This window comes from Syngnathoides biaculeatus, chromosome 2 (genome assembly GCF_019802595.1).
Source record: "Syngnathoides biaculeatus isolate LvHL_M chromosome 2, ASM1980259v1, whole genome shotgun sequence".
Lineage (NCBI taxonomy): Eukaryota > Metazoa > Chordata > Actinopteri > Syngnathiformes > Syngnathidae > Syngnathoides > Syngnathoides biaculeatus.
Genome location: NC_084641.1, coordinates 16,128,914 through 16,146,358, shown reverse-complemented (window position 1 = coordinate 16,146,358; position 17,445 = coordinate 16,128,914). Strand labels below are relative to the sequence as shown.

The following is a 17,445-nucleotide window of genomic DNA, read 5'->3' as shown; positions in this document are numbered from 1 at the left end:
GTGTGTGAGAGAGGGAGAGATGGAGAGCGACGGAGAGACAGAGAGAGACGTGGATAAGCAGCAGCACAAAGAAATGGAGAAAGACAAAAAAAGTGACAGTCAGGAGATGATGAGTGCAGAACTTGAAAGGATGCAAACAACTATGAGCACACTCATTTTCCAATTAAATGTTATCTGCCTGCAGTACTGAATTGTGTGTGTGCGTGTGTGTGCGTGCATGATCCCTAGAAGTGCGTGGCTGTGGTGCAATCCGGCATTCTAATTGGGCACAGAAGGCTATCTCAGCAATGCGTACAGGGCCGCTGTTGTGCCCAAGGAGCTGCCAGTGTGATGTGAAGGATGTGTGTAAAGGCCTGAATTTTAACAAGTGTGCAGTGTGCAGTGCGATGTTCCATTGGAATGTGTGTGTAGGAGGGTCATAGGTCAAAATATGTTCTCTGGCAGAACAGAGCCTTTATTTTTTAACACTCACAAAGCTGTGGGTTCTTTTTTTCCCCCATTTGCCTCACAATCAGATCTCAATATGTTGACACGTCAGAATTCCTGCCATAACAACCAGGGCGGCAAGTGGAGACTTGGTGATGGATTAAAATCCCAAATTTTTTTGCAACACAGCTGACCATTCCTCAATTGGACATTTTTAATGGGTAGTCCTCTTTCTCCTTCAAGCATTGATAGGTTGATTCAGCGTGATACATTCCAAATAGTTGTGAGCATGTCAATGGCTGTCGGTGTTATGTGCCCTAGAACCAGGGTCGGGGATGATGATCTTGCCCCAAACGGAGGACTTCAACTATCTTTGGGTCTTGTTCACGAGTGAGGAAAGAATCGAATGGGATATTGACAGGTAGATCGGTGCAGCGTCCCCAGTGACTTTGTATAGCTTCGTTGCAGTAGAGAAGCAGCTAAGCCGAAAAGCAAAGCTCTCTATTTTCCAGTCGCTCTTTGTAACTACCCTCACCTATGGTCACAAGCTGTGGGTTGTGACAGAAAGAACAAGATCCCGGATACAAGCCGCCAAAATGAGTTTCCTCTGCAGGGTCTCTGGGTATTCCCTTAGAGATAGGGTGAGAAACTTGGTCATCTGGGAGGAGCTCAGAGCGGAGTTGCTGCTCCTTCACATTGAGAACCACCAGATGAGGTGGCTGGATCATCTGACTCGGATGGTTCCCGGATGCCTCCTTGGTGAGGTGTTCCGGGCACATCCCACTGGAAAGAGAACCTAGGGATGAACCAAGATAAGCTGGCTATACCTCTATACTTCTATTGGCTAGCCTGGGAATGCCCCGCAAAGAGCTGGGTGAAATGGCTGGGGAGAAGGAAATCTGGGCTTCCAAGCCGAAGCTACTGCCTCCGCCACCCAACCTCGGTTACATGGAAGAAATGGATGGATATAAATAGACAGAAAAGGAATGCCAGAGCATTGCTGGATAATGGACCTTTCCGACATGTCAATCACACGTACAATATCAGCCAATCAGATAGTCAGATTGTCGTAACCCTTGGCTTGTCCCGCCGCTCCCGCAGCCATGTCTCACAAACAACACTGCTTTTCGGTAGCGTGCATTTTGAAAAGTTAACGTTAGGAAGAAAATGGTCCTCAGATGGGCTTGGGCAACGCGCAACTCTGATGAAAGTTATTCTGCTAGGTTACAAGGGGTCCAATTGATTAATTTTCCAAAGCCTAAAAGACAGTTGGCGAAGTGTCTCCGATGGATTAAAGCTTGTGGAAGACCTCATGTACAATTCGGTGTCAAAAATATCAGCAAACACAAGGTTGTATGTTCCAAGGTAAGTGAGGGAGAAGTAACTTCTCTGAGTTTGATTGAATTATCAGTCCTTTATACATTGCAGGAGAACAACTTTAATTTGTTAGCGTAGCACTGACCTCCTGAATGAAGTGTGTAATGTTTCATGCCGAAGAGTCGTGTTAGTGATACGTAAATGCGCGATGTCGCGCAAGAGAAATAACTTTTTGCCTATTTGTACCGCATCGGACTTTTAAGATGGGCCACTGGGTTCCATTACGAGCCAAGTCAAATGAATACACTCACTCACTAATAAAGACTACAATGATATTACTGATGATCTTTCCAGGTAAAATGTGCTCAACCTGTTTACATGAACAGTATGATTCCAAAATTTTATCCTGTTGGATTTCAACATAAAGTTTGTGAGGCACCAACCTTTTTAGCATCGATCGCCAACATTTAGCTGTAACTCTCACTTGCGTCCTGCGCCGTCCAAAATCTTAATTCCTTGTTCATATCCTTGCGTGAAATAGTTGAGACCTCTCTGTATAACTCTCTTGGACAAGTCTGGCGCATTTGGCAAAAGACATACCGCAATGTTACCGGGAATACGTGATAGAGAATGAACATCGCCACTCGGAAAGGTCCATAATGTGTCCAGTAAAATTGCTGTATATTATCTCTATGAAGATTCTCTCTTCAATGCCATTTTTGTTCAGTCCTTCTCAGTTGTTTTGATTAATTAATGCTAATGTTGAAATGATAAAATTTTCAGCGGTACAGAAGTACCAGGTACAGATACACAGGCCTAGAGCGCACCCTTGCAGCTGTCAGTGTGAAAATAATGGATAGGAGGCTCAGAAAATGCATGGATGGATGGATGGATATAATAATGTGTTAGTAATTTCACATTTACTATAAATTGCTCTGGAGTATAAGTTGCACCCCAGCCCGAAGTACTGCGATACAGTAGGTGAATTTGTGAATGGTGAACCGCAAATAGGGTGTTCACTGTGTCCCACCTTCCATTGTGCCAGAAGATTCCGGGCCGCCTCGGGCTGCTGCGCCAGCTTTTCTTCATTAGCTGCATCTATTAAAACGTTGCACGTTGTCTCGGCCTCTGTCAGCCAGTTAAGGAACTTATCCAGATCAAGGTAGAACTGCTGCAACAGCTTCAGAGCCACTTGAAGAGCCGCCTCCCTGTCTGAAACACTGCAGTGATGCAAACACACACACCTACGATTTAATTCCACTACGAATTTGTCTTTGCAGTCTGAAGACTGTTTTACTTTTATTGTACTTTTATTATTTGCTTAAATATGACCTTATACATTTAATCAACAGATAAGGTTTTGTCCATTTGCTAATCAGACAAGGATTTGTTGCGCAGTGTGGCGGGTGTCCTTGATCTCTGTGCGCAGAAACCAGCTGGTGATATCCTCCTACCCCAGGCATTGCCATGGAGACGAACGACACCAGATACGGAGCGGAAAGTTACTATCCCGGACCAGGACCAGACTTGGGGGCAGCCACTTTTATCATGGACCCATACATATAAGAACCTTGTGTTACCGGGCAGCTTTGGTCTTCTTCTTTGGGCTATCCTGCCAGAAGGCACACGTCTCGTGTGCGACATATACCTAGATGGGACCCGGACGTCTGTATTGCACATTCTTTTCTAATAAATTCATTTGCTGTTAACTTGTCTAATCATTGATCATATCTTCCTCGATCCTTCAGCATGCGTAGGGTCCAAACTCGCAAATCCCTACAAGTTGCTCATTGAAAACATCAACAACAATCATCAGAATGTGTTAGAATCCACAAAGGTTGAATCAAGGAGGAATCTTTGTTGAAGACATTTCACCATTAATGCAAAAGACTTCATTAGTTCTCACATTTTATGTGTGGAGTGTCCCTACTTATGCTGTGGTGGGTGTGGTCTTGGAGGTGCTGGACAATCAGTTGTTGCCCGGTGAAATGGCCATTGTGCATTCGTCGTTCACACTTATGGTTGCAAAACAGCTCATTAGGGCCACTTTAGCCGTTGATTAAGCCGACATTTGGAGGGCGGGACATTCCTTTGAAGACAAAAATCCCAAAATTCTGGATAAACAGGGCCACTGGTTTGAAAGAGACGCAAAAGAAGCCATTACTGTCAAATTAGAAAAGACATCTCTTAATAGAGGAGGAGGTTTGAGACAACTAGTGTCTGTATATAACATCATCCTGACATCTTTTCTTGCAAATGTCGCCTCAATCTACAGGAAGAGTGGCCCTGATGACTGTGAACTACAGATTAGTATGCAGGACTGCGGTTTCTCAACAGTCACGTCCTAGTGATGGCAATCTACTTGTGGAGCCACAGCTGCACTGGGGCATTTGGACGGAAGTGTGGCTGCCATTCTGGATCTCTGACCACCACCAAGCACATCCATTCATGGACAATGCAGGTTGGGTGTCTTGCCCCGGGAGACAACAACAATGCCCTTGGATGAGGATACGAACCATCAACCACTCCGGATCCACGGCATCCACACTGTCTCTGGGTGTACGTGTTGGGAAAATCTGCACATACCGCTTATTGATGTGTGTCCAGACGAACACCATGTTGTCATTAATTTGGGTCACTTTGTGTGTGTCGTCGTTGGCGTAACGTATCAACAATTTGTCTGCCAGCGCATTGGTTTCATCAATTTGACCCTGCCACTGGAGCAGGTCATTTGCGAAGCCCTGAGGAAAGCAAGAGGAAAGACCCAAGCATAAAACCCATAGAGTACGAATTAGCTGGCACAAGTGGGAGTGATCAAGCTTTACATTGAGCACACCTTGAGTTCAGCATTTTGTCTTGCAAGAGCATCTACTGTGTAGGTGACGTCCTGCCAGGACTCCAACCGCTCGGTGGCCCGCTTGATGAGAGCATCCACCCTCTGTTTAGAATTTAGCCACTGAGTGGAGTCCTGCAGCATGTTCTGAAGTTGCTTGCTCCTGGTTGAGAGTTTGGCCTGAGAGTCCTCCCAGTGTGCCTGAAGCCGGTCAACTACCAGACAAAAAAAAATCAGATGTTTCTTTTCTGTTAAACTTGTAGGGAAATAACTATTGAATGACATGCTAGATTTGTTTTTGTGAACAAAATAACTGGAGTGTTACTTAAATTACAGTGAGTGTTTCTGCAACATCTAACAAATTCTACATGCGTCTTACTGCGCTCAGTGATTGCGTTTCGTGTGTCCTGGTTGCTGGTTTTGTTCTTTAAGTTCTGGGCTGCGGTGATCTGTCTTTCCAGCAGAGGGCGACGGTGTTCTAACTCCAGCAAGGATGTCTAGACCCATAAAATTGCATGTCAACATAATAATCAAATGTTGCTTTTTTTTTTTTTTTTTTTTTTTTTTTTTAAAGAAAGCATCGGTGGCAAGTTGAAATGATGTGCATAGACTGATAAACAGAGCCATGAGTTAGTGACCTTGAGCTGGCCAATGTTGTCGTTGATGTCATCCAGGTCAGCCACGACAACACGTTTATTCTGCACCATGTTGTCCAACATGGTCAGCCAGTCGGTGAGTTCCGCCCACGACTTATTGAACTGCGCCAAAGCGGCAGAATCGGCCTGGGAGCTGCCGGTAAGCATTTCACCTGGAGAATACACAGTGTTTTATACTACAATCACATCAACACTCAACAAACAAACACAATGAAGCTTAGCATTTATTAATTTTTGTACAAGAAGGACAAAACGAGGTTTCTGAAGATGATGGTCTGTGAGAGACCTATTCTGCATGTAGGCCTGTTATGTAACAGTGGGGCTATTTTACATAATAATCACCCTTACACCCCTACAATGAGTTTCTCCGCCTAAAACATGACAAGCTTGGTTAGCTGAAAATCAGCCAGTTTTATGAGATAGCCATAAAGTATCTGAATCGTGGCATTTGATTGATAGTTGACAACAGACAGGGGCGTGGTTTAAGCATATTCAACAAAGACATCCACAGCGTCTAAAAGCCGAGAGTGAGCAACTTCATTTCTAGAATAGAGTTGATACAGTTGTCCCTTGTTCTATTGCAGTTCACTTATTGCGGGTTGAGTACGTCTTGAATTTTTTTTTTTATTATCCAGTATGGTACAGTTACTTAACTGCACGTCTTGGTTAAACAACCATCCATCCATTTTCTTCGCCACTTATCCTCACAAGGGTCGCGGGGAGTGCTGGAGCCTATCCCAGCTATCAACGGGCAGGAGGCGGGCTACACCCTGAACTGGTTGCTAGGCAATCGCAGGGCACATGGAGACAAACAGCCGCATTCATAATCACACCTAGGGACAATTTAAAGTGTCCAATTAATGTTGCATGTTTTGTGGGATGTGGGAGGAAACCAGAGTGCCCGGAGGAAACCCACGCAGGCACGGGGAGAACATGCAAACTCCACATAGGCGGTTTCAGGATTGAATCTGGGACCTCAGAACTGTGAGGCCAACGCTTTACCAGCTGATCCACCGTGTCGCCTATTACTTGCCATGGAAAGTGAGGGTCGCAATTTTTTTCTTCTTCCTGAGGTGGGGGGGGGGGTGTAACCAAAAAAAACAAAAACAAAAAAACAAAAAAAAAACACAGCTAATTGAATATAGCCTAGCATTACAAGTTAAAAGAAATTGTCACTATGGTGAAGTATGTGTAAACAGTAACCCCAAGTGGGGGAAAAGAATACCCCCCAATAAAGCAGAAATTGGTATTTGTTTCTTTTTTAATCGTTCAAATTTGGCAGCTTTGTGGACAACACTTCTTGATGGTGTGTCAAAGACATTTACAACAGTGGTGACTGGGTGCAAAGTGTTGCAAACCAAATACTGGTGTCCCATATTCATCAAATGTTGCTAACTTTATGCGATTTGAAAGTTTTTGCACGCCTTGAAGTGTAATTGGGAACTCGTGATCTGTATGAGAGCTATTGAAGGCTTACTGGCTTTCCTGGCCACGAGGAGGTTTTTCCTCTCCTGATGCTGCCGCAACAATTCCATGATGATAGTCCAGTCTTCTCTCATCTTCATGTACTTCATCTGTTTCCACCAACACACGCACAAGACGCATGCAGCATGCAGACATTATCATCCCACTGAAAGCCCGTTTATTTGTGCCTTTTATGCGCATGTTTGTTTGTCATACCTTATCTGATGGGCTTGGAGTAAAGTCTTTGTACAACTGATTTGATCGCTGAAGAACTGACTCAACTTCAGGCTGCCTTACTTTAACTTCCTCCATGAGCTAAGAGAGTGGACATTATGCATTATGTACAGGTCTACACACATGCACGTGTGTGTATCTTACACTGGGTGGGGGCTCATCTGGACTGTGCTCCAGTTGAGCTCTGGTTCTGGGCACCCAGCCAGACAGATAGTCCAACTGAACCTGCAGCATATCCAGTTCTTTCAAAAGACTCTCAATCTCCAGTTGGTGCTCAGGCAGAGCCTTGGACACCTAAGTGAAGTTAAAGTGGCGTATGAAAAGGCAGCTCTTTTAAAACTTCTTTTTACTACTTTGTAAAGTCCAATGAGTGACAGATCATTGGTTTCTTAGCCAAAGAATTCAAATTTATGCATTTACTTGTTCCCAGCGAGTGTTGATAATTCTGATCTCTTTTTGTTTGTCAGCAGGAATCTGTCGCATGTTAAGATCCACCACAGCTGCTCTCTTGCTGGGAAGTTCCTCCACACATGCCTGCCACACAAATGAATACGCACGTGTGTGCGTGTGTGTGCATGCAACACACACACACACACACACACACACACACACACACACACACACACACACACACACACACACACACACACACACACACACACAGTGTTAAGGCTCAAGTCTCACTACACTCCTTGTCATCACTAGTGAGACAATAAAGCACAATGTTATAACAACGGTCTTACACAAGTAGATAAAAAATGCCACTTGCATTGGAAAAAAAACATTACTAGCAAAACTACTAGTGTTCTGAATTGTCTTAATATGACATGCCATACACACGCACACGCACACACACAGTGTGTGGTGACTGGTGCCGAGTGTTGACAGTACCTGCACTTTGCCCAGCGTGTCTCTTATGTGTTTAGGCTCAGCGGGCTGCAGGGGGAGGCCCAGAACCCCCTCCGCCTTGTCTAGCCAACCCAGCATCAAACCCACGCTCTCCTGTAGCTGCGTCACTGTCGCATGCGCTTCCGCTGATCTGCAGGACAGGACTGTGTTGTCATTACCGAAGTATGATAGTTGTGGATACCTGCTGTTGTTGTGGGCACTGTTCTCTCTCGTCCCTCAACCTCTCTTTCCCGTTTTCTCTCTTTAACTACCCTCGCTCCCTTCATCTGTTTCTCTATATCTCACCACAACTGACCAAAACAGATGGCCACCCAACATAGTATGGGTTCTGTTTGAGGTTTCCTCCTTAGAGGAGTTTTTTTTCTTCTCTTGCTTTTATCGCCGAGTGCTCATGTTCAGGAAGTCCCAAAACACGAATGGTAGGTTAAGTGAAGACTCCTAATTGCCCGTTGGTGGGAACAGTTGCACAGTAAGTCTAAGCGTCTGCTGTCTGCAATCTCACCTGACATTGAGCGAGACAGGATATGGGCAGTAGTTCATCACAGAGCACAAAAAAACAGGTCAATTTTTTACATACACAGTCACATTCAAATATGGCAATTTTTGGAAGGTGCATCTCGTACAAACTACACGTAGAATGGTCCAAAGTAAGAATCAGATCCCGGATCCTTTTGACAATGAGGTAGAAGTGCTATTCAGTTGATTAAATGACTGACATGTAAAGTAGACCATCCAATGATTGCATGAACAGGGACTGAAAATTTGACCAATGACAGGAGAGTGTGTGTGAAGGAGGGTGGGGCTTGAACAGAGCGCTGCAGAAGAATACAAGTTGACAGAAGTAATGAAATCAAATCCCAGCTGCCTTTTTTTGTACTTTTCAAAAAATGGTTGTTCTTGTCTTTTCCACATATACACATGCACGCACCTTCTCTTGTGCTCATTGAGCTGCTCGCAGACATGAGCCCAGCGAGCATTTAGAAATTTGAGTTGTGCTCGGAGGCGGGAGGCATCATCTGGAGTACTCATCTGGCTGATGTCCTCGCTTGCGGAGGTCACTCTGTTCAACACCACTTCCTGCAGTGGTATAGCTTCTGTCAGGTCCTACAAAAAGCACACACGCAGACAAGCACACGCACACACACACACACGCATTGCAGATTTGAGACTGATTTACAAGTTTCCCACAGGCTTCAAATTATGTGCTCACTAACAGATTCCGTGCGCTGTTGGTGGGTGCTTAGCGCGCAATTTAGTAAGATTGCCATCTTTTACTAAGATTCCATAGCAGGCGCAAAACTGTGTGTTCACACGTTGTAATTGTTAATTCCAAGACAGTTATGTGCTTCTGATCATTCTGGTTATTTTCCCAGTGGAATGTTTAGGAGAGCAAAATGAAGTTTGATGTGATGGAATAGGAAGTATTAGTGGAACAGGCAAAGATATTAGTGAAGGAGAGAGAAGGAAAAGGGTCATTTGGAGGCAGTCAAAACCCATGTTGTCTTTGATTTAACTCACCCAAGGTGAATACGAATTGGATGTATCTGACTATGTTCTTCAATACTATGTTCAAAACTTGAGACGGCACACCTCCCAAAAAGATGCTCTGGGAGAGACAGACTCCATGCTTCTGATTTCATTCAAATCAACGATATATTATAGATTCTAAATACAATACATTCTTAACTGAGAGAGACGCCATGCTTCTGATTTCATTCAATCATTCACACGTAGCAATGTTATGCTAGCGGAGAACGTCTCATTCATTTATACGAGAAGTGTATTAAAAATCAAATTTAGGGCATATCTTCGTGCAAACACAGTCTGGTTAAGCTTCGGCCGCGAGCCAGCAAGAAATCAATACGTTTGTGCAGTCCGATCATTGCTAAATATCGCTCAACAAAGAATAAGTGTGTCAATCGTTCACACGTAGCGGTGTTATGCTAGCGGAGAACGTCTCATTCATTTATACGAGACGTGTATTAAGAATCAAATTTAGGGCATACCTTCGTGCAAACATATGTGTTCCGGATGATATTAGATGGATTTAGTTGATGATGCGGTCTTCCACAAAGTTTGATCCATCGAAGGCATTTTTCGTACTGGGTCTTCGGTTTTGGAAAGGGTACGAATCGAACTCCACCAACTAGCCTTTCAGGATACCTGTCGTCACTATTACAAAGTCTGTGACTACACCTCCTAACCATATCTATTGTTAAAGAACTCAAATACGCGATAAAACGCTAACTAAACCTATACTGGACCATGCAATGTTGTCTGAGAAAATGGCGGGAGCAAAAACGGGCTTTGGTCTATGCAGATCTCTGGCCTCTGATTGGTCAGTGACGCGGATTGCGCAATATCCACGGAGGGGTCAATTGTGGGAGTGTGTTGAAATGAACCGGCTGAGTTCAATAGATTTTGTTACATGTGATATGGCATGATTCCCTGTGACTTTTTCTTTGATCATTCAGAAGTTCCATAATTGCAATATTCACACACACACACACACACACACCACACCACACACACACACCACACACACACACACACACACCACACCACACACACACACACACACACACACACACACACACACACACACAAGAATAGAAAACATCCATAATGCCATTTCCACTTATTTTGCCTCGGCCTACCTAATCCCTAATGTAACCGCAGTCAAACAGCAGTGCTGCTTTGTACCTGCCCTGTAGATGCAGTATTTAATGATGCAAAGTCAGCGCTAACAATTTGTCTCAGGTTTGATGAATCACATTGCAGGTGCAAAATGTATCTCATTTGCATGTACTGTACTCCTCCCAGAATGAATTGCTCCGGAATTTTTCCCATTTGGCAGAGGCAAACCTGCTAACGCCAGTAGATCAGCTGTTTGCATGAGCAATCAAGTTTGTGCCCGTTTTAGGATGAGGCCCTAAATAGGACAACCCAACCGAAGCAACAGTTAAGTTTAGTCTGACACTAAGCATTGCTGTCGCTTGAAAAAGTTGACTAAAGATCTGTAAAATAAATATGCAATCATCCCTTTCAAAGAGATTGGGGGGCAGATTGGGTATCAGCTAGCAGATGGTCTCCTATGCATCTCTGTCTGTGCACAAGGAGAGTGAGCGCTGATCACAGTTACCTGTAAAGTGGACCGGACATATTTGTTTTGAAGACTGACTTCAACTACCTTGGCCATATTGTGCTGAATATCATCCATAATCCGAACTTTGTCAGAGGACTTATATTGCTTACCAGTTTGGGTTGCAAACTTTGATTGGTATGGTGGGCACACTTCACCAGCTTAGGTGTCTTGCACTGACTATCAGTGAAAGTCAGCAGGGTATTGTTTTAGCATACAACAATAATCGATGGTTCCTATTTGGAGAATGACTGCATTTTTGTGATTTTTTTTTCTCTCCACACCACCACAATAATTTGAAACCAACCAACACAATTTAGATTTCACAAAAGTATGCAATTTACCATTTCAGAAATTCAAGAAATTTGAAGTAAATGTAAACATTTAGCAGGGGCTCAAAACTATTTGGGCATTTTGTATTATTGTAAACAAAATGGTGAAATTATTTTAGCATTAAAAAAAACTTTTTCATTGAATAAGTGCCCTTAAAAGTTTGGACCAATTTTGGAGTTTTCTCCCTGGAGATGCTTCCCCAGGCCTTCGCTGCTGCCTTGCAGCTCGTTTGGGACTTTTGATGGTTTCGTTCATTTTCCGTACCGCTTATCCTCACTGGGGTTGGGACGTGCAGAAGGCTATTCCAACTGACTCTGGGTGAGAGGCGGGGTACACCCTACCATGCCTGTTTTTGGGATGTGGGAAGAAATCAGTAGTACCCGGAGAAAACCCCCGCAAGCACAGGGAGAACATGCAAACTCCACACGGGTGTGTCTTCAGAACTGCGAGGCAGATGTGCTCATAAGTGAAGCGTTTGAAAAGCTCTATTTTTACGAAATTGGCATTCTGTTAAATGAAATCTGGGTTTGCTTTTTACAAATACTGTAGACATTGTAATAAAGCTCATGTATTTCCATTCATGATTGATGAAGATCTATGCCCGTTTCGCATGGAACACCAAAGCTGCTTTCTTCCCATGTCGCTATTTTCTTGTACAAGGTAAAAATACGGAATAAAAGTTTGAATGGGTTCTACATAGAATATATTTGATCCTTGAATTTCAATAGTTTGCTGTGGATGAGTGTGTGCATTTGGGGTACCCTGAGGTGTTTTCTTTGTGCTGCCGGCTCGCTCTCAGCCAATTTGAGGGCACCCTCGGCTTGGTGAAGCCACTCCTCCAGCCCCCTCTGGTCTGCCACAAACTTGTGCCACTTGCTATTGCAGTCCTGCCAGCGCCTACAAGTGCACACAAAATTTTGTTTCCTTCCAACCTCCTGTGGATCACTTCCCACCTGCTTCTCCTTGCTTACATTAGTCGTTCTTTGTGCAGTTTGTTCAGCTTGTCCCAGTTGGTCTTGAGGCGGGTAGCGCTTTCCTGGATCCGCTGGGACTCCAGAGGTTGGGCATCGGATGCCACTTCGTGTCTGCGAGACAGGCCTGCCTCCACTGGACTACGAAGCTTGTCTGTGATTGTCTTCACTTCCTGTGTGTGTGTTACTAGAGATTATACTCTACCTTCTTTAAATTCTGTTTTTCACGTTTGGTTCAGTTGATGCATTTTGAACCCATAAAGCGGCACTGACCTTCAGGCAGTGCTCTTGCTGAGGAAGGTTGTAATAAACTGCGGGCCAGTATTCTGGGGAGTTCAGTTTGAAGTCTGCCTCGGCCACGGAACGTAGCAGTGCCTGCAGCTCTGCCAGGTAATCCTGAACATGTACAAACCAACAAACACATTTTCAATTTATATTTTTTTTGCATTCATTTTCAAACTATGCATGCAATTAAAAATGTACCTGTATTGTTAGATCTACAAATTAGATTTCTATATTCCCAATCTACTAGCATACTACCACACTATTCTATTTCTGTCGTTCGCCATTTTCATGACTAAAAAGTAAGTGCATGCTGAGAGGTTCTGACCAAATTACAACAATTACTCTGAGTGACATATTTGGTCAGGACAAACCAAATCTAATCCAATCTATTCCAATTTACCATGCAAATATGCCCATCTCTCAGCATTCAGTGATAACTCAGATGACAATGAATTAGTATTACAATGGCTCATACTACCAAAGTGTTTTAAGTGTTGTTGTTGTCGTGTCAACAGCAGCCAATAAGATTAAAACAATAATCCCCAACAAAACTCTTTATTGTTAATGGATTGCGTCAATCAAAATGTAGCATGAATAAATGGGTAAAGGCAGATTTTTGGCCATCCCCAAACTTTTGTAGCTGTACCTAATGTTAAGGCTAATAATGAGCACGGGAATATAGATGGACAAGCTAAGGAAGACCTGATTGGGCTCTAGTGTACCCCTCTAATGAGTGAAATGTGCATGTCACTTAACCCACTCTGGCTAATAGAGCCACGAATATCATAGAAGTAATTGAGATGCATATGACAAGAACAAAATACAGAATGTTTCCCTTGCTTGCAGGATGAGTCTTCAAAATTGGACCAAATCCACATCTCAATGATAATTTTTCTAAATATGATGTACTGAGTCTCACATAACAGGCGGTCCAATGTTCAGAATGTAAGAGTGCAGCATAAACGGCACAAGTCTTGTTTACCATGCCGGTGTTATTCTGGGACACGCAGCAGCATACACTTCATTAACATGCATTTTATCTGAAAACCTCTCAGATGAAACAAATCAGATGTGCATTTTGCCCAAGCTCATCAATTTTCCTGCTAGAATTTTAAGTGGATGTTTTGCGGGTGCACATGATTAGATGGAGGCATACATACATTGTCAGTGATTGGCGCACCGGCAGACTGGGTAATGGCATTGGTTGGCATGCGGTGACACAGAACCAGACAGAGAAATAATGAGATTCAAATGTGACCTTTCCTGCAATAAACACTTAACACATGGCAAAGAAACTCAAACAGGAGCTGTGATTAGAATTCGACGGGAGCAGCTCAAGTAATGATTGAAGTAACAGATGAGTCGTAATCTAAAAAAAAAAAACAGATTTAAAGGAGGCTCAAACAATTCAATTAAAAGCAAGTATTAATATAATTCAAAATAAGCAGGGAATTACTTATTTTGGTCAGCAAACCTTTTTCAATTGAAAAAAAAAATTAACAGGGTTTTAAATATCCCTCCATTTTCCAAGTCGCTTATCCTCACAAGGAGTGCTGGAGTCAATCCTAGCTGTCATCGGCCAGGAGGCGGGGTACACCCTGAACTAGTTGCCAACCAATTGCAGGGCACATAGAGACAGACAGCAGTCGCATGTACAATCACACCTAAGGGCAATTAAGTCTGCATGTTTTTGGGATGTGGGAGGAAACCGTAGTGCCCGGAGAAAACCCACGCAGGCAGCTTTTAAATGTACCGTACTGGATAGAAATAGAAAATACACGTGGTTCCTGAAGTACCATTCACCACACATGACAAAATAGACATTGTCATTCTCCATATATTCTCGATTACATTGCTATATTACTATGTTAACACATAGTTAAGACACATGGAGCTTGTTGACTGAAGTCATAAACAGCATCTTCCTGCCACAAGATTGTAAGCAGTAGCTGCTACAAACTATATATATCGACCTCCAATTTGTGTCCTTCAGCTATAATAGTTTGCTTGATTAAATTACGAGAATCTTCCATGCAAACATGTACATCACATTGTACAGTTTGTTGCGTGCGTATTTGTATTTGCTTTTATTTCACTCTTTTGTTTGCAGCCTGGTCGCATTGCAAATGACAACGTATTCTCAACTGCCTTACCTGGATAATGAAAGGTTAAATAAATCTTCCTGCCAGGGCTTTAGAAGTGTTAGTAATAGTTACTCACACAGTGCTGCTGGAAAACTGGTGTTATTATGGAATTTTAAGTTTTCTGTTAGGATCCGGTAGAAGTGGTGTTGCCTACTGGAACTCACACATTGTCTTTCAAAGGGTTTGAGGTTGCTCTCCACCTCAGCCCAGCGTGTGTTGAGTTGGAGCTGTCGGGGCTCCACTAGACTGGCGGCTCCAGCCACTGAGAGCTGATTGGCTAAGCCCTGCACCTCCTTAAGCTCCTCCTTCTTCAGGGCCACCTCTGAGACAATTTCCTAGTGGGTGAAAACCAACCGAGGGTGTCATTTTCTTGGGGGTGGAGGGGACAGTCTACGACTTGTCAGGGGAAGCATTGTGAGACAAGTATGGCTGGGACAATTTTTTTGTGAGACTTTATTAGCAATGATAATGAGTACAATTGCTGGAATGTGTCCGTGTGTGTGTGTGTGTGTGTGTGTGTGTGTGTCGGGATGGAACAACACAAAGCATGTTGACAAAAACAAAGACAAACAAAAAAAGATAGAGCAGTGAGGAATCTCGGTGACGGCAACGACAGGCAAGGCTGACATCCACTTAGCGAAATGTCATAGTGATCATCTGAAAGCGAAAGACAGACATGTAGAGTCAGTGGGGATGGGGGGGGGGTCTTTCTGGGGGTTGTGGGGAGGCTTCCATTAAAACAAAGTATCGCGATGAGAATGGAGTACATTAGCAAGTACCACCTCAAGGTCATGGTGACGAAAAAATAAATTAACCATTTGCTATGTAGAGAATGTGTATTTGTCTGCGTGCATGTGTGTCCGCGCGCGCGCGCCGGCATGGGTGTGTGTTGTCACCTTGACCCTCTCGCCCTCAGGAGGATCGGGCAGCTGGTCGACACTGCGCTGGATGTCGTCCAGCCAGGCCATCAGGTCATGTGACTTCCTTCGGTACTGGTACCACTGAGGGGCAATAGCGAGCGCCTTCCTGTTCCTGAGCACGCGAAGGTCCTGCACGAGCACACGCAGCTCATAGACTCACATAAAGTGAATGAAAGAGTGGATAAAGCAAAGAGCGAGGTGTCCATTGACCCCCTGGTATTCGCAGGGTTTAGGGATCGAACGCTGTGTAATGGACATCCTACTGAAAAATTTTGTACAAGCCTCTACAGGGTGTCCTAAAAATCACTATACACTTTGTTTCTTCCTTTCAGGTTTCATTCGGACATCAGCACAACCTATCCGCATTTGATGGCTTAAGCTTGGCACTTTTTTGTCAATAATGGTTTTGCCAAATGACATAACGTTGCACTCTGACTATTGTTCAGATTCGAGTAGTTTTATGGTATTCTAGTGTCCAGTAACTTTTTAAATACCCTGTATTAAAAGCTTAAACTGTATAAATATCCCAGGATATGACCCCAAAACACTGTTATTTCAAAGTTTTGAAAAGGCCTACAGATGTTTGTGTGCGAGTTACCTTGACAGTGTTGTATTTGTTTGCAAGCTGCTGCTGTTTCAGTCTGATCTGTTCTCGCTTGTCTTGATCGGGGGCTCTCCTCTGCAGATTCTCTCCTCTCAACAATAACTCCTTCACTGCACCTTCCTCAAAGTCCTTGACCACCACCCACCCACACCCACACCCACACACACACACACACAAACATATAATGAACAATTGAGACGAGAGGGTCAAGTATTATAAAAGATGGTCCAGCTCTTTCTCCCCATTTCTGTGACCTTGTCTTCCTGGAAGTCCTCTTCCTTGAGGTTTTCCCCTTGTTTGGCTTCCTCCTCCAGGAGATCCAACCACAGCTGAGCTTCACGGTGGTACTGTTCCAGTTCTTTGGCCGATGCTGCAGTCTGATTTTTATTTTTTTGGGGGTGTCAAAAAACATTTAGTCAGCATACCACACGGTGAAAAAAAAATTTGCATGTTCAGAATTATTTCTGATGCTCCTTGTGTCCCACCAGTCCAGATGTGATCCGCTGTGCAACAGTATCAAATCTTTGGGCCAGAAGCTCTACTTTGGGCCCCACCTGGGCCTGGCAGTTCTCCCCCCTAGTTGTCATGAGCTCCTGCGCCAAAGTTCTCACTTCCTCCATCTTTTTCTTTGTCAGCTCCAGCTCAGCTCGCAGAACCTGGAACAGAGAACATGCACACACAAACCAGGCATCGTATTTGATATCACTCATTCATTTGCTCCCACTTAGATAGATCAGGGTCAGGGGTCATTACACCATGGAGTAATCAACAGCCAATCAAAAGGTCACCATGATGTCACATGTATTTCCAGGTGGCAAAAAACTCTGATTGTACCACGAGTAAACAAACTACTGCATTTCATGTGACCAAGGCAGAATGATTGAAAAAAAAAAAGTGTAAATGGCTTGAATGATGATTTTAGCCTTCTTCTCTGTCAAACTCCAGGTTTTTTATCAATAGTTCACCTTCAAGTATTTAGTACAGTAGTTGCCGATAAATAATAGACAAATATACACCCACCTTAAGCACAGCATCATTGGGCCCCTGGTTGTCGAGCTCATCCATCTTTTTATTTGCTCCATCAATCCATCCATCCACTTCCTCAATCTCTTCATCTAACTTCTTCATCTGCAGCTGGTAGGCCTGAAGGCACAGAGTAAGACTTTTGTGCAAACGACTCGTGTCTTGTGTGTTACGAGAATCAACT

The 17,445-nt window shown here is 43.8% G+C and overlaps 1 protein-coding gene across 10 annotated transcripts in view; it reads right to left on the bottom strand.

Annotated features, from left to right (window-relative positions):
- The window catches only part of dmd (dystrophin), a 163,669-nt gene that overhangs the window by 46,811 nt on the left and 99,413 nt on the right, over positions 1-17,445 (bottom strand). For 8 of the 10 annotated variants that reach the window (XM_061836804.1, XM_061836810.1, XM_061836784.1 and 5 more), the window contains 21 exons: positions 17,259-17,381; positions 16,724-16,894; positions 16,493-16,615; positions 16,233-16,367; positions 15,611-15,763; positions 14,879-15,049; positions 13,731-13,757; positions 12,559-12,681; positions 12,286-12,458; positions 12,076-12,211; positions 8,768-8,943; positions 7,822-7,969; positions 7,351-7,464; positions 7,075-7,224; positions 6,913-7,011; positions 6,710-6,806; positions 5,215-5,384; positions 4,956-5,073; positions 4,580-4,791; positions 4,330-4,484; positions 2,774-2,963 (listed from right to left, as the gene is read on the bottom strand). In XM_061836804.1, coding sequence (XP_061692788.1) covers positions 2,774-2,963; positions 4,330-4,484; positions 4,580-4,791; positions 4,956-5,073; positions 5,215-5,384; positions 6,710-6,806; positions 6,913-7,011; positions 7,075-7,224; positions 7,351-7,464; positions 7,822-7,969; positions 8,768-8,943; positions 12,076-12,211; positions 12,286-12,458; positions 12,559-12,681; positions 13,731-13,757; positions 14,879-15,049; positions 15,611-15,763; positions 16,233-16,367; positions 16,493-16,615; positions 16,724-16,894; positions 17,259-17,381 — 2,964 coding nt within the window. The remainder of the gene's footprint in view (positions 1-2,773; positions 2,964-4,329; positions 4,485-4,579; positions 4,792-4,955; positions 5,074-5,214; positions 5,385-6,709; positions 6,807-6,912; positions 7,012-7,074; positions 7,225-7,350; positions 7,465-7,821; positions 7,970-8,767; positions 8,944-12,075; positions 12,212-12,285; positions 12,459-12,558; positions 12,682-13,730; positions 13,758-14,878; positions 15,050-15,610; positions 15,764-16,232; positions 16,368-16,492; positions 16,616-16,723; positions 16,895-17,258; positions 17,382-17,445) is intronic. The other 2 variants (XM_061836826.1, XM_061836843.1) reach the window with 1 other exon arrangement.